General features: G+C 47.9%; 1 protein-coding gene across 5 annotated transcripts in view; it reads left to right on the top strand.

Moving 5' to 3' along the window:
* ABCA7 (ATP binding cassette subfamily A member 7) overlaps nt 1-21,567 on the top strand; it is a 2,687,121-nt gene that overhangs the window by 472,338 nt on the left and 2,193,216 nt on the right. For all 5 annotated transcript variants that reach the window (XR_011303245.1, XM_069647414.1, XM_069647430.1 and 2 more), the window contains exon 6: nt 11,274-11,395. Coding sequence is in view for 4 of the 5 variants with exons in the window: in XM_069647414.1 (XP_069503515.1) it covers nt 11,274-11,395 (122 nt within the window). In the remaining variant the exon portion in view is untranslated. The remainder of the gene's footprint in view (nt 1-11,273; nt 11,396-21,567) is intronic.

Consider the following 21,567-nt stretch of genomic DNA (forward strand, 5'->3'; position numbering starts at 1 on the left):
TGGGAGGCAGACTTACTCAGCATCTGAAAGAATGGCGGGGCATTACTTCAGATGCTTGAGCACTGGAAACTGTAACCCAAGGTTACTGCCTTCCTATTCAAAAAGGCCTCGGAATCATACACCGGGGAACAACTCTTTCAAAGTTCCAGATCCGCTCCTTGTGCAGGAAATGTTGACCCTGCTAGAGAAAGGTGCTATAGAACCAGTAGCGGAAAGGAACAAAGGTTGGTACTCCCCATAATTTCTCATTTCCAAAAAGGACTGAGGATTGAGACCCATCTTGAACTTTAGAAACTTGAGCAAGTTCCACATGAAGAACAAGTTGGTTACCCTTTCCCAAATCCTTTAGGCTCTCCAACTCCAAGACTGGATGGTGTCATTGGATCTTCAGGATGCTTACTTTCATGTGCCTATCCATCTCAAGCACAGAAAGTACCTGAGGTTCGAAGTTCTCGTTATCAGTTTTGAGTTCTGCCATTCGGCTGACCTCCGCCCCGGGGGTTTTCACCAAGTTAATGGCGGTAGTGGCAGCAAGTCTCATCAGAGGGGGGGGATTCACGTCTATCCCTACCTGAACGATTGGCTGATAAGTGCACGTTCACCCGAACAAGCCCAGGAACATTTCAGCATAACCTGCCGCACACTCCACAGACTGGGCTTCTCCCTCAATTACAAGAAGTCCCACATGATACCATCTCAAAGACTCCACTTTATTGGAGCAGTCCTGGATGCTTCCTCAGGGAAAGCCTCGCCACCAGAGTTGAGAGCTCAAAATATTCTGCAGATGGTCACCAATACCAGAGTGCCCAGCATCTTCCGGCCTTTGATTTTTTTGAGGTTGCTCGGTCTCATCGCATCCTGTATATTTCTGGTGCCAGAGGACGGCCTCAGAATGAGATCCCTCCAATGAGCTTTCAGGACTCAATGGGCCCAATTCTCAGGCAGAATGTCAGACCACCTGAAAGTTCCGAACAGAGTCTCCCAGGACCTTCTGTGGTGGGCTTGCAGGGACAACATTCTCAAGGGGGAATCTTTTTGGCAACCATGGCCGGAGATAACTGTAGTGACGGACACCTCACTCACAGGGTGGTAACCCCAAGCCAACAAGCTGACAATCAGCAATCGTTGGTCTCCATCAGAGTCCAAACTACACATCAACCTTTTGGAGCTGAGGGCAATCAGACTAGCACTCCAGGCCTTTCTGCCCTCTGTAAGGGGAAAGAATGTCCTGATAATGACTGACAACACAGCGGCCATGTACTACCTCAACAAGAAAGGAGTTGTAGTGTCACTACCACTGTGCAAAGAAGCAATGCAGCTCTGGTTCTGGCTATTCAAGAAGTCATCTCTCTATCGACAGTTCACCTAGCCCGAGAGGAGAACACGGCAGCGGATGCTCTGAGCAGGCAGAGCACAGTCTCCCAAGAGTGGGAAATAGCTCAGGAAATCCTTCTAGATATCTTCACCCTTTGGGAAACCCTGCAAGTGGATCTGTTCGCGAGCAGGGTCAACCGGAAATATGAACTGTTCTGCTCCAGGGAATTTCCCCCTAGAGGAGCTTGAGGAGACACTTTCGTAGTGGACTTGAGTTTCCACTCCTGTGCGCGTTTCCTCCAGTCCCCGTCATTCCTCATGTGATCAGGAGGTTGAGAAAGTTTGGTAAATCTAAGATCCTAATTGCTCCGGATTGGACCAGGAGGACGTGCTACCCAGACTTTCTGGACATGTCCATCTGACCTCCAATGCGTCTTCCACAAAGAGAGGACTTTGTCTCATGAGAGGATGGTCGGGTTCTCCATCCAGAGGTCAAGATTGGGACTTCCCAGATGACTTAATGGAGATCTTGTTTTCGGCCAGAAGGCCAGCAGCAATATCTTTGTACCGCTGCCATTGGGACAAGTTCAGCAGTTGGTGCAGGGATAAGAAAGTTAATCCTTTTCTATGTGACACACCTATGGTGCTTTCTTTTTTGTCACATTTGGTGAATCTGGGGCTCCAGATTGGAGCAATTAAAGGTTACCTCGCAGTGCTATCTATTTTCAAGCGATCTTCAGAGGATTCCTATTTTAAATTCTCTCTTATTGTGCAATTCCTAAAGGGTCTTTCTCATGTATTTCCTCCAGTTCCATTCAAAGTCCCTGTAATGGGATCTTACATTTCTAACATGCTTTCCTTTTGAGCCTATACACTCATGCCGATTAAGACTGTTAACCTTGAAAACTGTTTTGCTAAGCGCAATAATGTCAGCCTGCAGGGTAAGCGAGTTGCAGGCACTTTCCTGTAAACCCTCGCATACGGTTTTCTATAAAGACAAGGTTGTTCTCGGGGTGAAACCTTCTTTTTTTACCTAAAGTAGTATCCGACTTCCCCCTTGTCGCAAAATCATTTTGCAAACTTTCTATCCACCTCCTCATCCTGGAACGGACAGGGAAATATTACATAGGCTGGACCCTGGACCCAAAAATGGCTCTGTTTATTTATATATATATATATATATCAAGAATGGCTACATTTCGTCAAACTGACCAATTATTAATAATTGGCTATACAGGCCCAAAATTGGGTTTAGCTGTTACAAAACAGACCCTATCCAGATGGCTCATCCTGGCTATTGGGGAATTTTACAGGTTAGCAGGCAAAGACCCACCGGAAGGCTTTAGAGCACATTCCACAAGGGGCATGGCAACCTCTGTTGCTCTTCATAGAGGCGTTCCAGTCAAAGACATTTGTTCAGCGGTGTTATGGAGAATTCTCATAAATGGTTGATTTACCTTACCTAAAGAGTCCCCCAGCAGCTTTGCTGGATTTCTAGGATTTATTTTTTCACCTGGTAAAAGTGTGCGCCTTTTTCCCCACTCTTACATGTGTTTTGCTATGTGTATTTCTACTTTGTGTGATCTTGGGCACTGGAGCCTCACCTACTCCATGTACACCACTTTTTGTGTGTGTTACACAGCACCTTCAGTGCAGTCACCTTCAGTGCAGTGACACAGGGTTGTCTTTGAGACTTCCGACTGACTCCATATTTCTGGGGCTGACTACTGTCCCCCAGAAACAGGTAAAGTTGCCATTAACTTTATATAGTCACTTTAAACCACAGACCCAGTAAACCCCATCTTACATGGAGTTTTGGAAAGGGTTAACTCTTACCCCTTTTTGTCTGTGCCTCTTGGAGCCTTGTTTCAATCCCTTAACATTAAGACTTGGCTGGTGGCTGTGGTATCTAACCTAACTTTTCTACCGTGATTATCTTATATAAACGTGGTAATGTTTTAGGCTATTATATTAGCCTCGAACATAAACCAGCTTGACAAAATACATTTTCTTTTGGTTCCGGCTGGGTTTAGTCGCCATTTCTTTTTGTTAAGTCTTTCTCGTGTCTTTCTCGTGTTTTTCTCTGCGCACCAAACCGGGGATGACTCCTTTGTTCGCTGTCTTTTCGCGGGCTTCTGCACAGAAACCCTCCTTAAGGCGCCTGATAGTCTAGGTAGGCAGGATGTGAGGGAGGGATCTTCGGACCCCTGCCATGGGTTCCCTTGGTAACACAAGTCGCACTCTTGTCTGATTGGCTAAAGGGACTGGCCTTGCCAGGCCAGCCACCCTGCTGTGTGATTGACAGCCAGGCTGTATGAATGGGGGAAAACTGCATAAAAAGCAGGTCTCTGGGACTGGAAGAGCAGTCGCCACTGGAATGAAAGAACCAACGAGGAACTGGAAGAAGAGGACCCCTACCACGACTGAACTGTCCGGTGAAGCCCTGCTGCAGGTCCGAATCTTCAAATCCAACGACGGAGAAGATCCTCCAGGAAACTTCTTCCCTTGAGCTGGTGGGACCAACCAGTTCGCCCAAACTGCAAGCCAGGACCCGGTTCTAGGTCAAATATTCAAAAACAAAAGGATCGAATGCCTTTTTTTCGATGCAAAAAGGATTGAAAAAAAGGGTCACTTTTTTTTATTTTATGGGGGGTTCCACCCCCCAACCTCTGTCTTCTCTTTTAAAAAAACTTTTTTTTACTTACAAAACTAAAAAAATATATAAACAATTAAATAAAAAAGCATTGAACCCTTTTTTTTTCGATCCTTTTGGATTTCGAAAAAAAGGTCATTCGATCCTTTTATTTCGATACTTTGACTGGACACCCCAGGACCCCTCCTTTTGGTCGAATTTGCTGTACAGAGCTACAGTGGGCCAGATAGCCAGGAAGGTCGGACCCTGCTTGGGTTTTAAGGAGCGCACCTTTTATTCGTTGTTTGGTGCTGCTGCTGGTTTCTTCCCTGGGTAATGCAGGACCCTCCAGTCTTCCAACTTCTGATCAATCCGACAGTCACTTCAGGAACCGTGCGCCTGCACAGAACTACCAGGAACGTCTGCTTCAGCTACAGCCCCCTCTCCGTTTCAAGGTACTGTGCAAATCCGGTTGTGCGTTTTGTGTGAAAGTGTTTGAAATCTTTCTCCAATCCGAGGGCTTGTCCTTCTCTTCTCTTTGAACTAACTTTTCTACCAACCAACCTCGTCCGGAATCTGTGCCACAAACCTTATCGCAACCTACCCTGAACTGTGTAATCTTGAGCAAAAGACTTTTGACCTATTGACTTTGGCCATAAGCCTTTTCTGGCTGATCTCCTCACTGTAGTCTCTCTTGTTCAATTGCCCTGAGTACTTACCTGTTGGTTTTGCCTAATTTCTAATAACTTTGTCTTTCCCTCCCTCTAAAATTGCTGTAGTGCCATTTTGCTCCTACTTTATTTTGTGAGTTTAACTTGTCTGGAATTTAAGGGAAGTGGTGTGGTGTATTTATGATTGTGATTTTGACCTTGCTTAGAATAGTGAAATGTTATAAAACTGTTGAGTAAATAAATATATATTCTTTTACTTAGAAACCTTGAGTCAGTGTTTGCCTGAATCATAGTAATTGCTGTCCTTTCTGTAACTATTTGTACTGCTCACTTAATCTTGAGATGTCTGGCTGCTCCGCTACTGCTACCACTATAACTGTGTTGTACTGTCAGTTGTAGTCTTGGGTGTAGTGTTCCCAAAGGGTACTGCATATAATTCTGCCTAACAAGCGGCCACTTGGTCGTCTATTCACACTTTTGTGAAGCATTACTGCCTGGATTCATCTTCCAGTCAGGAAGGACAATTTGGAAAAGCAGCCCTTCATGCAGTCCATGACAACAGTTTAAACAAAATATAATTTGTACTCCCACCACCAAATTAGTACTGCTTTTGGAGTCTATCATAAGATGAGTAATACGTAGGACGACACAATACATTCTAAGAAAAAAGTTACTTACCCCTGGTAACATTCTTTCGATTGGATGTTCCTCCCACGTATTCCTCATCGCCCCTCCCAGCCTACCCGGCCGTAGAATTTACGTGTTCTTACACTTGAAATGATGTGGCATTTATAACGCACACATACACAAGTGTTTCAAGGCGCGACGAGGGGAGGACAAAAAACCACAATCTTACTAGGCCTTGTGACAATTACGATCGAACAAGCACAGGGGAGGGGAAAAGTACTGGGGGGCAGTGCGGGTGTGCAACAGGACTGGCAGGGACATGGGCCCGAATTCAGAGGGTGGCCAGATGATCAGTGCAGTATCAGACAGGAGATCAGCAGGGGAGAGGAAGAAAGAAGGCAGAAGCAAAGGGGAAGTTCTTGAGGTCTTTCCTGACCCGGAGATGGTTCTGTTCAAGTTTGAGCGGCAAGGAGGCTGTTCCAGAGGGAGGAACCAACCGAAGAGAGATCTGCCCCCAACTCGTTGCTTGGAGAAGCGACGGACCATCAAGGAGTTGGAGGTGGAGGAGCGAATAGCTCGAGTAGGAAGATCTTTACGAAGAGAGAGTTGGAGGTATTTCGGTCCCAGGCCCCAGAAGGCCTTGTGAACAATGCAGAGGGTCTTGTACTTGATCCTTGCTGACACTGGGAGCCAATGGAGAGGTTTCAGGACTGGAGAGATACGATCCCTGGGCTTGAGGCCAAAGACAAGTCTTGCAGTACTGTTCTGGATGAGTTGTGGAGGACGGAGAGTAGAGGCAGGCAGATTTAGAAACAGGCTGCTGCAGTAGTCCAGCCTGGAGAGAACTAGAGCTCTGGAGACAGTAGCTTCGGGGGGAAGGTGATAAAATGAAGAATACCTCTGAGGAGGTGCAGCTGGTAGTTAGACTTCTTAGAGACGTCCTAGATGTGAGGAGAGAAGGAGAGTGAGGAGTCTAAGATGACAGCAAGGTTCTTAGCCTCACAGGTGGGAGCAGGATGAGGGCCCAGCGTGGGCGGCCAGAGAGACAGGAAAGGAAGGTGTAGGTGTGCCGATGAGGAGGATCTCCGTCTTACTGGCATTAAGGCAGAGATCATTGGCGGCACACCACTCCTGGATTGCAGACAGATAATCCGGGATGAGAGAGGGAGAAGAGGCGGCTGAGGGGAGCCTGAAAGTGAGCGGAGTGTCATCCGCATAGCACTGAAGGTATTGATTGAATAGCCAGGGAGAAAGGTTAGACCCCTGGGGAACACCACAGGTAGAGGGTGAGATGGAGGAGAGGAAGGACCGAAGTTGGACCGGGGAGGGTCGGTCAAAGAAGAGGTCAGCCAGGCCAGGGCCTGATCAGTGATACCAAGGTTATCACGGAGCCGGTTGAGCAGGATGGCATGGTTGACCATGTCAAAAGCATAAGAGAGATCAAAGTAAGATGAGGCCAGAGGGGTGGTTGGCATCAAGGTTAGAGAGCAGGTCTTTACGGATGTTCAGGAGAGCAGTTAACATGGTTCTGGCTGCTCTGAAGCCAGACTGATGTCATGGAGACAACCAACAGATTCAGTGTGAAGATTAAGCTGGGAGATGGACAGCTTTTCCAAGAGTTTGCCCAGGAAAGGAATAATGGAGATCGGGCAATAGTTAGCCAGGCAGGAGGGGTCAGCTGAGGGTTTCATAAGAAGAGGGTGCACAAGAGAGTGCTTCAGGGGGAAGGGAAGATTCCAGTGGCGAAAGAGTGGTTGCAAAAGTCGGCCAAGGCTGGAGCAAGGGTGTCAATGTGGTCTTTCATAGATCGGACTTGTCTAGAAACCTCCTCAGTGGTGAAATGAGGAAAGGCAGAGAGGGGGGGAGGAGAGGTGGCCACAGGGAGGCCAGAGGTAAGGGAGAAAGTAGAGGGAGAAGGAGGAGAGGACGAGAGGGTGGAAAGTATGTCATGGGATTTAGAGATGAAATGAGAAGCCAAGGCCGTGGAGAGGGCCTGGGAGGGGACAGGAGAGGTAGAGACTGCAGCAGGATTGGCCAGCTCCTTGCAGATTTAAAGAGTTCGGCTGAGTTGTTAGATGCCGTAGAGACACCGGCTTGGATGTGGGCTCTCTTCTTAGCGTGGGCAGAGAGTCAGTATTCCCTTTGGAGCAGGCGGCAGGCCAGTTTCTCATAGGATGCACAGGATGCCAGCCATTTCATCAGCCATTCTACACTTGGGTTTAAAGGTGACGAGGTTGGAGTTGTACCAAGAGTTGCACTTGGCTTTGGGCTTCAAGCGGATCCTCATGACGGGGGTAAGTACATCAAGAGTGTCAGGGATAGAGGAATGGAGGTTATAAAGGGCAGTGTCAGGATGTGAGTCAGCCAGAGGTGCAGGAGGGGGAGAGAAGTTGGCGGTGAAAGCCTCAACTGACACACGCTTCATGGGTCGGATGACTGAGAAGGTGGGTAGCAGTGTAGGAGTTGGCTCAGACTGAGAGGTCGAGGGAGAGAGATGTAGCCATCAGGGAGGAGAGTGTCAAAACTTGTGACAGAACTGGCCGTGAACCATGTCTCCGTGAGACCGAGCACATCAAGGTCGAGTTCCTCCAGTAGATGGCAGATATTAGAGGAGTGCTTGACAGCAGCGCGTGAGTGGAGAGTGGCAATGTGGAGAAGGTTGCCACTCTTGAAAGACTTCCGGGGAGGGGTACAGGTCAGAGATACTCCCTGTGGAAGTGTAGAAGAAGCCAGAGGGAGGGCAGAAGAGGAAGGATGAGAGGGCAAGGTAGCCACAGAGGAGGATGAATGTGCCAGAGAGAAAGTGGAGGAAGGAGACCAGGAAACTGGTGTATGGAGAGAAGGGACAGCAGTAGAGGAAAGGAAATTAAGGCGCAGGAAGCGTCTGTCGAGGAGGAGGTTGGCCTGAGGACCTTGTATCTTGATGCCATTTAAGTAAACATTTGTGATGATCTTAGAGGAGTGGAAGGGGGCCAGAAGGGCCACCCACCGGGTGCCACCATTAATGGGAGAGGAGGAAAAAGGAGAGGGCACAGAGACCATATGTGGAGTCCATCTGGAATGACAAAAAGGATGTCGGTGAGGGTCTGTCTGGAGGAAGCGCTGATATAGGTATCAGCGATAAGGAGGCCTCGGGTTGGAGACCAGGATATCCTTTTTGAACTTCTTCCTACGAGACGTAGTGAGGAGTACAGGATGGTCAATAGAGAAGCTGTTGGAGAAGATAGGAGAAACAGAGAGCACCATAGAGGATGCAGAGCGAGGGAAAGGGGAGAAAAGAAGAGGGAGGGGGTGAGGGGTGGGGGAACAGGTTAGTGGGGGGAGACATGAGGTGTACAAGCAGATGGACACAGATGAGACATGAACAAATTAGTCGAATAGACAATGAGCTCAAGGGACAAGAAGATGAGTAGTCAATTAAAGTGAAACAAACTAGTTGCAGAGTACAAACGAGGGGACCTGAAAGAAAAAAGGGCACAGCAGGGAATAACCAGGCAGAACGAGGACTAGATAAATGAACAGTGATCAAGTGATTTACACTTACTTGGAGCCTACGGTCTATGGTACACCTAGTAATTCTCTGCAGGAGGGGAAAAACGGAACTGAAGCCAACGGGCGCTGCATGTGCTATTTATACTGATGATGACGTTGACAGTCGAACAGAGGCCCTCGAGGGACATCGATTCGACAAGACGGCACACAAGGCCACTGTCGAAAAAAAAAAATCCAAAGCAGCTATAGCTGAGGAATACATGGGAGTTGCATCCAATCGAAAGAACGTTACCAGAGGTAAGTAACTTGTTTTTCTCCTCTGTGAAAGGTGCAGTGATCTGAAACTTGGTTGTAGGCCCTTCTAATTGGAAGAAATTCCATAGAACAGAGTATTTGACCCATCTTCATTCTCAGTAGAGGGGACTCCAACACTCCTTTGTAACATCCTGCTAAGTAATCTTGTTTGGCATATTGAGAAGAATAATTTGTGGAAGAAATTGTTGCTTTATTTTTGAAACAAGTGTTTTGTGGAAGAAACATTTACTTTAACAGTCTGAAAGGCGTGTTGGACGCAAGAGATATTTTTCATTGAACTGAATAGAACATTGTTGGAACAAACCTATCTCACAACTTGAATTGATTCAGGGGAATGGAATCAAACCCTGGACACAAGGAGCACTATATTGGAGTTATAAGCTTGAATGTTTTCACATTTGTATTGAACTTAAAACAGATGCATTTCCCTTGCATATTTTGGTTGTATGCAGTGTGAGGGTCAGATATATTTGGACACAAGGTCACTTTTCTTTAGATTTAGTTTGCTAGATACGAACATTCTTGTTAGGATAGGGACAGAAAGGTGTTTATCCAATCCCCCTTTTAATTTGAGAAAATATGGCAAACTTTGAGAAATGTACAACTTTGTGTTGGTCTCTCATTTCTGAACCCTCACAGAATCCAGTGGCCACTTAGCTCCTGTCATCTGCCACTTTTATCCCTTTCTTGAACTACACATATTCTGCGATATATGCTACAATACTTAACCATATTAGGCACAAGATACACGCTTCTACGTTTGTCCTTAAACTTTATATTTTTACACATCCAGATTGCAAGGAATAGGCTAAAAGAATATTTCTTGGCATTGCAAATACTAGAACCTCCTATGGTATCGATGCCAGCCCTAGTTGGTGCTGGTGTGCCGACTAAAAAGAGCTGAAACTGGTTGACCATTAGTTTAGTAGTACTGGCCTGATAACCCAGACTCTGATACCCCACATACACAGATGAGAAAGGGCTCGTATATAAAAAAGAATTATCATTGCTACTTACCTCTATCCCCATATTAGGCGAAGAGAGAACTAGCTCTTTTTAATTATATTCCTTGACCTATGGTCTTTTGAATTTATTTTATAAGAGACACAATTTGGAGGCGGCAACATTAAACATATATGCCGACCCCCAAAAGGTGTGCACTTTCTTTTAGAAATCAGGAAAGTAGTGAGAGAGGAAAGGGTCAGGACCTCCACATTCCATTTGTAGTCGGCACACCAGCACCAAGTAGGGCTGGCATCGATCCCATAGGAGGTTATTTAACACAGGGCTAATAAGATTATCGCTAGGGACCCAGCAGTAGGAATAACTTTTTAACAATCATCCTCCTGTTATTTGTGTGACACAACTATCTTGGTAAGAGACAGGAGGCGACCACCTATCGACTCCTTTTGTTGTTACTTGATATTGCGGCTAGCAAGTTGTGTTTTTTCCATTCAGATTCTGGGACTTGCAGTTTTTCTAAATTTCAAACGGCAAAGAAAAAACAAATCCTGGAGTTCCAAGCAAAAACTGGACTGGATAGCATTTTCATCCCATGGGAAACCTGAGAGCTCTCACTAGGCTCATAATCATTTCGCATGTGTGCACAGAATGAATTAGAACCATATTCACAAATAAGATCTCCTGAATCGTTCACACAGCTTAATTTTCACTTTCCTTAATGTCTTTCGTGCTCTTTTTAACCCTCTTCACATGGGCTCTGTCTTGCTCTCTTGCTCACTCTTTCACTCCTGTTCTCTCTCATTCTCCTACTCTCAATCTCGCGCTCTCTCAATCCTCTTCCGCTTTCCTCTTCCTTTGTATCCTTCCTCTTCTCGCCTTTGCTCCTTCCTCTTCGCTCTATACTCTTCTTCCTCTTCCCTCCCACATTCTCCTTTCTTTCCCATTCCTCCCTCGCCATCCTCCCTTTTACCTCTCGACTTCTCCTCGATAATCCTGCCTTCCTCTTGGCACTGTCTTTTTTTTTTTTTACTTTTATTCATCCTTTCCTTACTCTCCCTCTCCTTTTACTTCCCTGCCCACTTCTCTTATTCACTTTGCCCGTTCTTCCTGCTTAGCTCCATCCTCTTCTATCCTCTAATCTCTCTCCCCCTCCCACTCTGGTTTTTCCCACTTTTTTCTCTTCGCCTTCCCTGCATCTTCTCATCACTCTTCCCATTGTCTTCTGCCACTATCTTAGCAAACGTGTTTTTCTTTTTCAGTGCCCACTATCCGGGATCTCCTGAAGACTGGGGAAACATTCTCTCATTTCCTGCAGGTGAATGCTTCTTTTTCTCCGGAGCTAGTGCAGGCCCTCCTGCAAGCCCAGCTCACTCCTGGCATTGTGAGTAACTCCTCTTAATCCCAATTACCAAATTATAAATTGTGGCATATGGTTAATACAATTTATGAATGATTCTAACGTCTCTGCACTTGTGAAATTGTATTAAAATGTTACATGTTATTTAGGTGCATATGGCACAACAATTTTGCACACATTCACTTTGTGTAACGTGTTCACATTTTCACCAGTAGAACGATATCCCATGAGTACGTTATTTTTTAGTTTCGCAAACATAAGATTGAATGACATTTGAAAACAGTGTAGTAAATCCATTGTAATGATTTTGGGTTTGCTTCCAGTGGCTTTATGACACTAACAGAAGGCAAATCTATGTAGTAGTAGCAAGCTGCAATTTTTTTGTTTTTAAACAATTTTTATTAACTTTTACAACAACCAATAAACAAAAAACAAACCCAGCAGTGCATGACATATAACTTCAAGCATCATATACAATATCGTGCAATGTCTACTGCCTATCCATTACCCTCCCCCCTAACTCGAGCCTACTCCACTTCGCCATCTGCCAGTGTTTCTTCTACGGGTACCTCCCCCTCTGTATCCTCGAAGGAATCGTGTTCATTTAGGCAGGCCTGGGTGGACCCAGACAGTGTGGCCACTAAGTGTCTCCAGGCCATCAGAGATTCCGCTTCCTCGTCCCTCCCCGCCCCCCCTTATTGGCCGCCTCATTCCATACTGCCGTTTCGGCTTCTGTCCATTTCTGGAGATCATGCCACCAGACCTCTACCTTTGGTCTATTGTTTGCTTTCCAACCCATGGCTATTCTGCGCTTGGCAAGTACATAGGCCAAGTCCTTGAGTTTACTCACGTGTTTCAATTTGCGCGGTCTAGAAAACCCCCCTACCATGCATGCCCACACAGATTCCACATCTCGCGTGATCCCTTTATCGGGTAGGCGGTGGGCCACTTCTCCGCAGAATGTTCTAATTTCCGGGCATGCCCAGAACATGTGCATCATCCCTGCGTTCACTTCCCCACATGTGGGACATGTTTGTATTCCTGTGTTCTTGAATCGAGCGATACTCTGGGGTGTCATGTACGCTCTGTGTGTAACATATAGCTGGATCTGTTGCAGGATCGTATTCCTGGACACTTTTTTGTGGTATCTCTGAACCCTCACCCACAACCCGTCATTCATGGGTTCCCCGGCTTCCTTCTTCCCAGTCCCATCTCAGCTGGGTCACCTCCTTTCCCACCCTGGACATCAGCAGTTCATAGATCCAAGAGACCTCGTGCCCACTCTCTGAGATATCATAAATCGTTTCTATGGCCATGTCGGGTTGGTCTTCCAGCACTATTTCGGACCATGTCTCTTTCACCCGCCGTACTAGTCTGGTGTAAGTAATATACTGCCCTGGGTTTAGACCTGTTTTTTCCACCAGTACGTTAAAATCCATTACCTTCCCATCTTACCATACATCTACTAGCATTGCAATGCCCACCGGTTCCCGGTGCTTACGAATTGTCTTCCTCAGTTGCTCGTCCACTCCGTTCAATGCCACTAGCGGCACTTGCGGAGAACACGGGGTCGGGTTCTCCATGACCTGGCAAACCTTTCACCACATCTTCCATCCCAGTTCTAACATCCTTGTACACCCTTTTAGTGCTGGCTTTGACAGCCATATCCATTCTTTCAAAAATAACGGGACACATTCAGACCTCAGCAATCTGGACTCCGATGTTGTCTTCCGTTAACCACTTAGCCACATATTGTAGTTGACTAGCCAGATAATAGACCTCAAAGTTGGGCAATTTTATGCCCCATTTATCATACATGTTCTGCAGTTTCCATAAGGCTATTCTATTCCTGGTGTTGTGCCATATGAACCCTCTGCATATGCTTTGGAGATTAACGAAGAATCTCTTGGGTATCATATATGATATATTCCCGAAAAAGTGTAACAGCCTCGGCAATAACCCCATCTTCAACAATACCACCTGTTAGGCAGAAACCTGTGCAGTTCCCTTAGGGACCACTGCAAAAGATTTAGGACTACAGGTGGTTGGCAGTAAACCCAATTGGTAGCAGTCTGTACCACCCAGATTTACCTGGTAGCTGTGGCTGAGCAGTCAGACTTCCCTCAAGATGAGTTAAGCAGTATATAGAGTATACACAATAGGTACAGAGATACAGTAGCACAAGCAAACACTGACCAGAGCTTTGGTGTAAAAGTATATAATTATTTATTTAAAGACACACTTGTAATTTACACTAGCACAAAGAGGTAAATAAATTCAACACACTGTCACTATTTTATATTTATATTTCTGAGGCTTGTGGAATCTGCTTAGATCACATGCTGTGCATAGGCCGACATCTAGTGGAAGCTGCGGAGTATTACAGTTTGTTTTTCGAAACTCGAAAATGGGCGTCGACACAGGCGTGCCAGTAATACTATCCCTAGTGTGACGTCCACTGTACCCAAGATCCCTCACGTGTCTAGGATCCTCAGATTGTTTTTTTCCGCCATACTGGTCGGAAGCATATTGCGGAGTCCCCTGGCCTTAGCCATACTTTTGCTAATAATTTTAATTTATAATTCTTTATTAACATCCTTCCCCACCCCAACGTCGACCCTCGACACTCGACGACGGCTGGAGAAGACATCGACCGTCGGCTGCCGCACGACGGATCTGGGCCTCGGAAGGCCGCTGGCCTCGGCCCGGGCCTGGTAGGCCGCTGGCCTCGGCCCTGCAAGTAGGGAGAGTGGGGGGTGGTACATACTCTTCACTCTTGGTATATAGGTACACCTTATCTTATATATTTCATACACTTACCAGCCCGCTGCCTTTAGGTGCGTATGGAGGGTACCCCTTTCCAATTCTGCCCCAAGTGCAACCGCAAATACCCTTGGGTCGACAGGCACGCCTCGTGCAATCTCTGCTTGCCGAGGGACCACCCCGAAGCGAACTGCAGAGCGTGTAGTAGGTTTAAACCTAAGACACTTAAGGACCGTTCGACTAAGCGTTGGGCCCACCACGCCAGGCAGGCGGCCATGGCAGCGGAGGGCGCCTTTAGCGATGGCAGCGACGCCGTACTTTCGGACGGCGAGGGCATTACGGCGTCGAAAGACAGCCGAGCGCAGGTCCCCGACCTCGGAAGGTCGTCCGGCAGGGCGGCTATGGGGAAGGCCCCCGGCGACACAAGCGCTGCACACCCTACACACACTAAGCACACTAAGTCCAACCGAACCTCGACGACGTCGACTTCTCGGAAAAAGGCACAGATAGAACGGTCCGACTCGGTGTCCTCTGGGCGCTCTCGATCGAGATCGCCTCATGACGCAAGGAAATCATCCACTCTTTCCAAGAGTGCCTCGCTCCCTAGACTAACGGAAGTTCGATCGTCGGAGGACCAAGACGACTTCCACCCCCAGGCCGCGCTCCAAGAGGCGGAGCCCGCAGTTAACTCCAGCGAGGCCCCACGCTCGAAAAACACAAATACCTCTCCCGATCCTCGACGCCAGGCGTCGAAAGTCTCCGGGGCCTCCAAGGGACAGGGAAAACATTTTCCAACGCACGGGGAGGGGGGGAAACAGCGGAAAGCACATTCTTCCACTCCTGTACAACCATCCTTCCCCCCCTAAGCAGACAGACAAATACAAGTCTACTGAGAGATCAACATCCAGCAAGGGTACCCTTGATAAGTCCCCTAAATTGCCTACTAAAATCATCCCCTGTTCCAAAGAATGGTCCAGTGAAGACATAGACGGGGTCATGTCAAGGATGTCTTCCTTGGCTGATTTCTACGACAAGAATCCAGAGCATTTCCTCTCGTATGACCCTCAGGCGGACACACCCTCAGGTTCCACTGATCCTATCCCCCTAAGTAAAAAGGCCCGGTTTGAAAGGCCTGAACCCTTCGAGGTGCAGCCTTACTCTACTCCATTCCCTGAGGGGGACCAGGAGTTTGAAATTATGGAGGAACAAACCGGGACGGAATACTATGCGGATGATGAGGATCAGGAGGAGGGAGAAAATGAGCAGGAAATTTACAGAGTAGATTCCCCGGTAGAGAACGAAGCCCCAGTTACCGACTCGCCAGTCGATAACCAGCCCCTCCTTAATGAGGTTCTCGCTCGCGCGGCAGAACATTTTCACATCGACACCCACGGTGTACAGGAGGAAAGGGACTTCGCAGAAGAGTTGGTGGGAGAGAGGAGGCCGGTCGCTCAGACCATCCCTATCCTTAAATCCATCCAACAAAGAATAGATCCGTCCCTGGTGAGCCCAAACCTCACCAGAGCAGTCAACCCCAGGGTCGAAAAGCTTTTCCGGGCAGCCCATTCTGACCCTCTCTATATAAGAGGACATCTTAGACCAGACTCCCTAGTTGTTACCAACACTCGGAAGAGGGCTGGAACACCCTTATCTTCATCTGAAGCTCCTCCTGACAAGGAGAGCAAGAAACTTTACGGGTTTGGCAGGAAGGTAGCCTCAACGTCCGCCTACCAAGCAAGGATTGCTAACTCCACCACCCTGTTGGCCAGCTACAACTGCCATCAATGGGAAGAGGTCGCGGCGCTCATAGCCTCAGCTCCTGAACCGTTAAAAGGCCAATTGGCTCGGATCTCGGCAGAAGGGAGAGCCGTGTCTGGTTGCATATTAAAAGCAACTTTCGACGCCGCGGACAACGCAGGAAGATTGATAGCAGAAGGTACTGTTATCAAAAGACATGCGTGGTTACGGCAGTCGGGATTCAAAACAGAAACTCGGGCTTCATTAATAGACAAGCCGGTGGAACCCGATCTATTGTTTGGGAAAGCGGTCGAAGACGCACTGAAAAACGCCAAGGACGAATACGAGACACTGAAATCCCTTGGCCAACTAACCAACAAACCCCCTAGCCAGAGGGGGAACAGTAATTTTCGTCGCCCACGCGGCCAAAATTCACAAAGAGGCAACTATGCCCAGGGACAGGGTACACAGTGGAACAACAGCCAGCAGTCTACCCAAAGTTACGGCAGGGGTAACAAAAGAGGGCGTGGAAGAGGCAGAGGCAGCCCCAACAAAGGAGGTGGCACGCCTCCACCAAAGCAGTGACGCTCAGTTCAGGGTCCCTTCTCACGCAACCCCAGTAGGGGGACGCATTTCCAACTTCACCCAGGCTTGGGAAGGGATCACCTCAGACAGATGGGTGCTGTCAACAGTGTCCACAGGATATTGTATAGAATTACTGCAGCGTCCCCGGAACCATCCTCCACGACAAAGAGTACACTCCTTAGAACATCAGAAGATCCTTCTCGAGGAGATTGCCATTCTGCTAGAAAAGGACGCGATAGAACTCGTCCCAGGACACCAGGTAAACAAGGGTATCTATTCAACTTACTTCCTTGTGCCAAAGAAAGATTTGACAATGCGCCCAGTACTGGACTTACGGCCTGCCAACAAGTATGTCAAGCCCCAAAAATTCCGTATGACCACGCTACAAGAGGTAATCCCCCTCCTAAAAAAGGGGGATTACATGGCAACCTTGGATATGAAAGATGCTTATTTTCATATTTCCATGCTCCCGGCGCACAGAAAGTACTTGCGCTTCAAGGTGGACAGTCGCCACTACCAATTCAAGGTACTGCCCTTCGGGATAGCTTCAGCACCAAGGGTATTCACCAAGGTACTGGCGGTGGCAGCTGCACACCTACGCAGGGAGGCAATCCCAGTGTACCCTTATCTGGACGACTGGCTCATAACGGGGGAAACCCCAGGAATTTGCAGGACAAACATTCAAAGGACTATCGACCTCCTCCACGAATTAGGCTTCTCAATCAACGAGAAGAAGTCAAGCCTAGTGCCAAGCACCTCAAAGCAGTTCCTAGGAGCTATCCTAGATACTCAGAAAGGGTTGACCTTCCCCTCGGAAGAGAGAATTCGGAATTTACTACTGCAAATTCCACATTATCAGTCCGGTCAACAAATAACGGTACGCAAAGCAATGCGGTTACTGGGCATGATGGCGTCATGCATTTACCTGGTCCCCCACGCGCGACTGCGCATGCGTCCTATGCAGGAATGGTTGGCGAAACAGTGGTCTCAGGCAAGTGGTCAGTGGGACGATCTAGTGGTCGTTTCGCCAACACTTGTACAGAGCCTACACTGGTGGACAAGAGAGAATCTCGTAAGGGGAAAACCCTTTTACGATCCCGAAGTACAGGCAGTGGTGACTACAGATGCATGCCTGACTGGGTGGGGAGCTCACCATCTCCACCACACAGCTCAGGGTCTCTGGTCTCACTCAGTAGCCAAGAACCACATCAACCTGCTAGAGCTTCTGGCAGTATTCAGAGCGCTTCGGGCGTTCGAGCCCCATCTAATAAACTTGTCGGTGCAGATCCGGACGGACAGCACGACAGCCATGTTCTATCTGAACAAGCAAGGAGGGACTCGTTCGCCAAATCTGTCCATGCTTGCCCAGAAAATCTGGATATGGGCACTCAGACGGAACATCTTCCTGTCATCGCAACATGTTACAGGGGAGCTCAATTCCATAGCGGATGCTCTAAGCAGAGACTCCCTCCCAGAAGAACACAAATGGGTCCTTCACAGAGAGATCGTAGAAGATCTCTTCTCTCAGTGGGGTTTCCCCACTATAGACTTATTCGCCACAAGCGAAAACAAACTATGCCCAGGATTTGCATCCAGGTTCCCCCAGCCAGACTCCCAAGGGAACGCCCTGTGGATGAACTGGTCAGGGATGTTTGCGTACGCTTTTCCACCAACTCCTCATCAGGAAGGTAGTGTACAAGATGAACAAGGAATCGATGACGCTCATCCTAGTTGCTCCCATGTGGGCGAGACAACCATGGTTTCCACACCTACGCAGGATGGCGGTGTGCGAGCCCATCAAACTCCCAGCCTGTTACAACCTACTGTCCCAGCAACAAGGTCAAACAGTGCACCAGCAACCCAATTCAATGAACTGGCAGCATGGCTCCTGAGGTCATAGAGTTTGGACATCTCAATTTACCTCAGAGGTGTATGGACATCCTAAAAGAATCCAGGAAACCAAACACAAGACACTGTTACTTTGACAAGTGGAAGAGATTTGTTATTTGGTGCCAGAATAAACAAATCAACCCGGTTGATTGCACTCCTTCCAACATCGTGACATACATGCTCCACCTGCTGGATGCAGGATTGGTTTTTAACTCTCTGAAAGTACACCTGGCTGCCCTCTCGACTTACACCACATCCCATAACAAGGTGTCGTGGTGGAAAGTACCAGTAGTTAAAGCCTTCATGGAAGGAGTAAAGAGACTTCACCCTCCTATTTCTAACCCACCGCCAGGATGGGACCTTAATGTGGTGCTAGCTAAGCTCATGGGCCCCCCTTTCGAACCCATGCATAAAAGTAGTCTCAAACACCTGACTTATAAAACTGCCTTCTTAGTAGCCATTACCTCTATAAGAAGGGTCAGTGAAATTCAGGCTCTGTCAGTGCAGGATCCTTTCTTTACTATCTACAAAGACAAACTGGTTTTACGCACACACCCTAGGTTCTCACCTAAATTTATATCTAAATTCCATGTAAACCAGTCCATCGAGCTTCCGGCTTTCTTCCAGAACCCGCAAAGCTCGGCTGAGGTGAAACTACACACCCTAGATGTGCGTAGGGCGGTCCTCTACTATGTAAACAAAACCAGACCGCTAAGGAAAACAGATCAACTGTTTGTCTCCGTAGCTACAGGCAGAGAGGGAGATCGCGTCTCTAAAGGCGCTATCTCGAAGTGGATTATCAACTGTATACAGCTGTGTTACTCTCTTTCTGAAAAAACTCTGCCTTTTACGCCAAGAGCCCACTCTACTAGAGGCATTGGGGCCACTCTGGCTTTCATTGCAAATGTTCCCCTCGACACCATTTGCAAAGCAACTACTTGGAGCTCTATTCACACTTTTACTCAGCATTACTGCATTGACACTCATTCCAAGACAGATACACAAGTGGGACAAGCGGTTCTGAGACACCTGTTTGCTCATGACTCTTCTCACATCCCACCTCCTTCTTCTGGTACTGCTCGCTAATCTATGCACAGCATGTGATCTAAGCAGATTCCACAAACCTCAGAAGGGATACATTACTCACCGTAATCGTATTTCTGATGCTTGTATCTGCTTAGATTCACATGCGACCCACCCTTCCTCCCCTCCGAGAGAAGGCGCATGATTGCTGGTAGTCTTACCTTTCTGTCTATCTGCTTGGATTATCTGTACTCACGCTACTCCTCATGCTTCCTCATGGCAGAAAAAATACAATCTGAGGATCCTAGACGCGTGAGGGATCTTGGGTACAGTGGACGTCACACTAGGGATAGTATTACTGGCACGCCTGTGTCGACGCCCATTTTCGAGTTTCGAAAAACAAACTAATACTCCGCAGCTTCCACTAGATGTCGGCCTATGCACAGCATGTGAATCTAAGCAGATACAAGCATCAGAAATACGATTACGGTGAGTAATGTATCCCATATATACAACCCTAATTACTTATTAGACAAGTTTTTAGTGAGAAACACCACTTATTTTCAGACAGAGGTGAGCGCTTAACATAAGATGAGACTCTAATAAGTTATTAAAAAAGGGAGGGAAAAAGGCAGGGTTATGAAAGCACACCAATTTCAATACTTTTCAAAGAACCACAGTGAGGCAGGTTAGGCAAAGTCTACTGGAGAGCAAGGAAGTTCAAATGCCAGGCCCACTCTTAGAGAGAGCAAGCGAAATGTGTCCAGGATCATACAGTGGGGTTATGCCCAAAGAGTCTTTGTAGAAAGTTCACAAAATATTGAGATCAAGTCAGGAAAAGGTAGTTAACAGGTCCCAAGCTAGCCCAGGTTAGAAAGTCGAGGATTTACTGTCCCCCCGAACGATCTGTCGCAAAGGAAGCCAGGCGGGACACTGTACCTGAAAGTGGGAAGAACGCTCCAGCGGGGGCAGTTGTTCCTGGCAACGGGTGCAAGTCGGTGTTTCGTCCAGAGGAAGAGGAGGTCTCGACGTAGAGGAAAGCTGAAGGTCGTTGCACTGCCAGGGAAGAAACCAGCCGCGGAGTTTCCCGGTTACAAGGTACCACCCTTTTCTTCGCGGTAGTGGTAAACCGTGGTATTCCGGTTCCCGGGGTGCTTGGCACAGGCAAGGCGGCCACGAGATGGTCCAGGAAGGCGAAAAGACGGGCAAACTGGTTATCCCCACCAGTCAAAGGAAGAAGACTCTCCGGGCTAGAGATCTCCTCTGTCGTCGGGAAAAGTGGTGAGACGGTTCAGCAGGGCTCCACCGGTGGTGTCGTCATTGCAGGTCGGCTCGGCTTCTCCCTCCTCGGATTCTTTAGGTCCTGTGGCGACTTCTGAAGTTCCAGTCCCCAAAGCCCTGCTTTTATGCAGAAAACCCCCATTCATTCAGCCTAGCTGTCACTCAAACATGCTAAGTGATGAGCCGGGCGGCTCTCCACTTGGGCCAATCACACAAGAGTGCGACTTGAGTTGCCGAGGCAACTCAGTCCAGGGTGCCTAAACCCCCTCCGACACCCCCTGTGGTACCCAGACAGAGTGGCACCACTTTTGGAGGCTTCTGTGGAGAAGCCCGCCAGAAAGTGGAACAAAGATCTCGACTTGGGTTGGAGTCACAGAAGCGAACACAAACGCCATTTTGGAACCAAGTTTCGGCAAAAAATCCCAACCGGTGAATTTATATTCATTTAATAAACCGGCGGTATGTTCGAGACTATGTTAAAAGGTGATAGCCTCGAACAATGGGAAAATCCCATAGGAATATATTCGCGGTCGAATATAAAAAGTAGTATCCACTGCCACCAGCCAAAACTCGGTCGGGGGGGGGACTGGACAGTGCCCCCTCGAACAACAGACCCCGGGACAATCGAATTGCCCCGACCAGTACGTCCACAATAGTATGGTTTGTACTGGTTCTGTTCACAATTTGAGACAGTAAAGCCAATGATGACTTTGCATGCCCTGGGAGACAGTAGTCAGTCCCAGGGTATGGAGTCTGTTTGGGGGTCGCTACGACACCCCTGGGTTACGGCACGGAGGGTGCTGTGTAACCCACATACCAAAAACACATGAAGCCCTATGGGGTAAAGGACCCCATAGCCCATAAAACACATACAAAGTCAAAGGAACACCTCAAATCATGTCTAAGAGTGGGAGGAA

Source organism: Ambystoma mexicanum, chromosome 1p, assembly GCF_040938575.1.
Source record: "Ambystoma mexicanum isolate Mex_15411 chromosome 1p, UKY_AmexF1_1, whole genome shotgun sequence".
Classification (NCBI taxonomy): Eukaryota; Metazoa; Chordata; class Amphibia; order Caudata; family Ambystomatidae; genus Ambystoma; species Ambystoma mexicanum.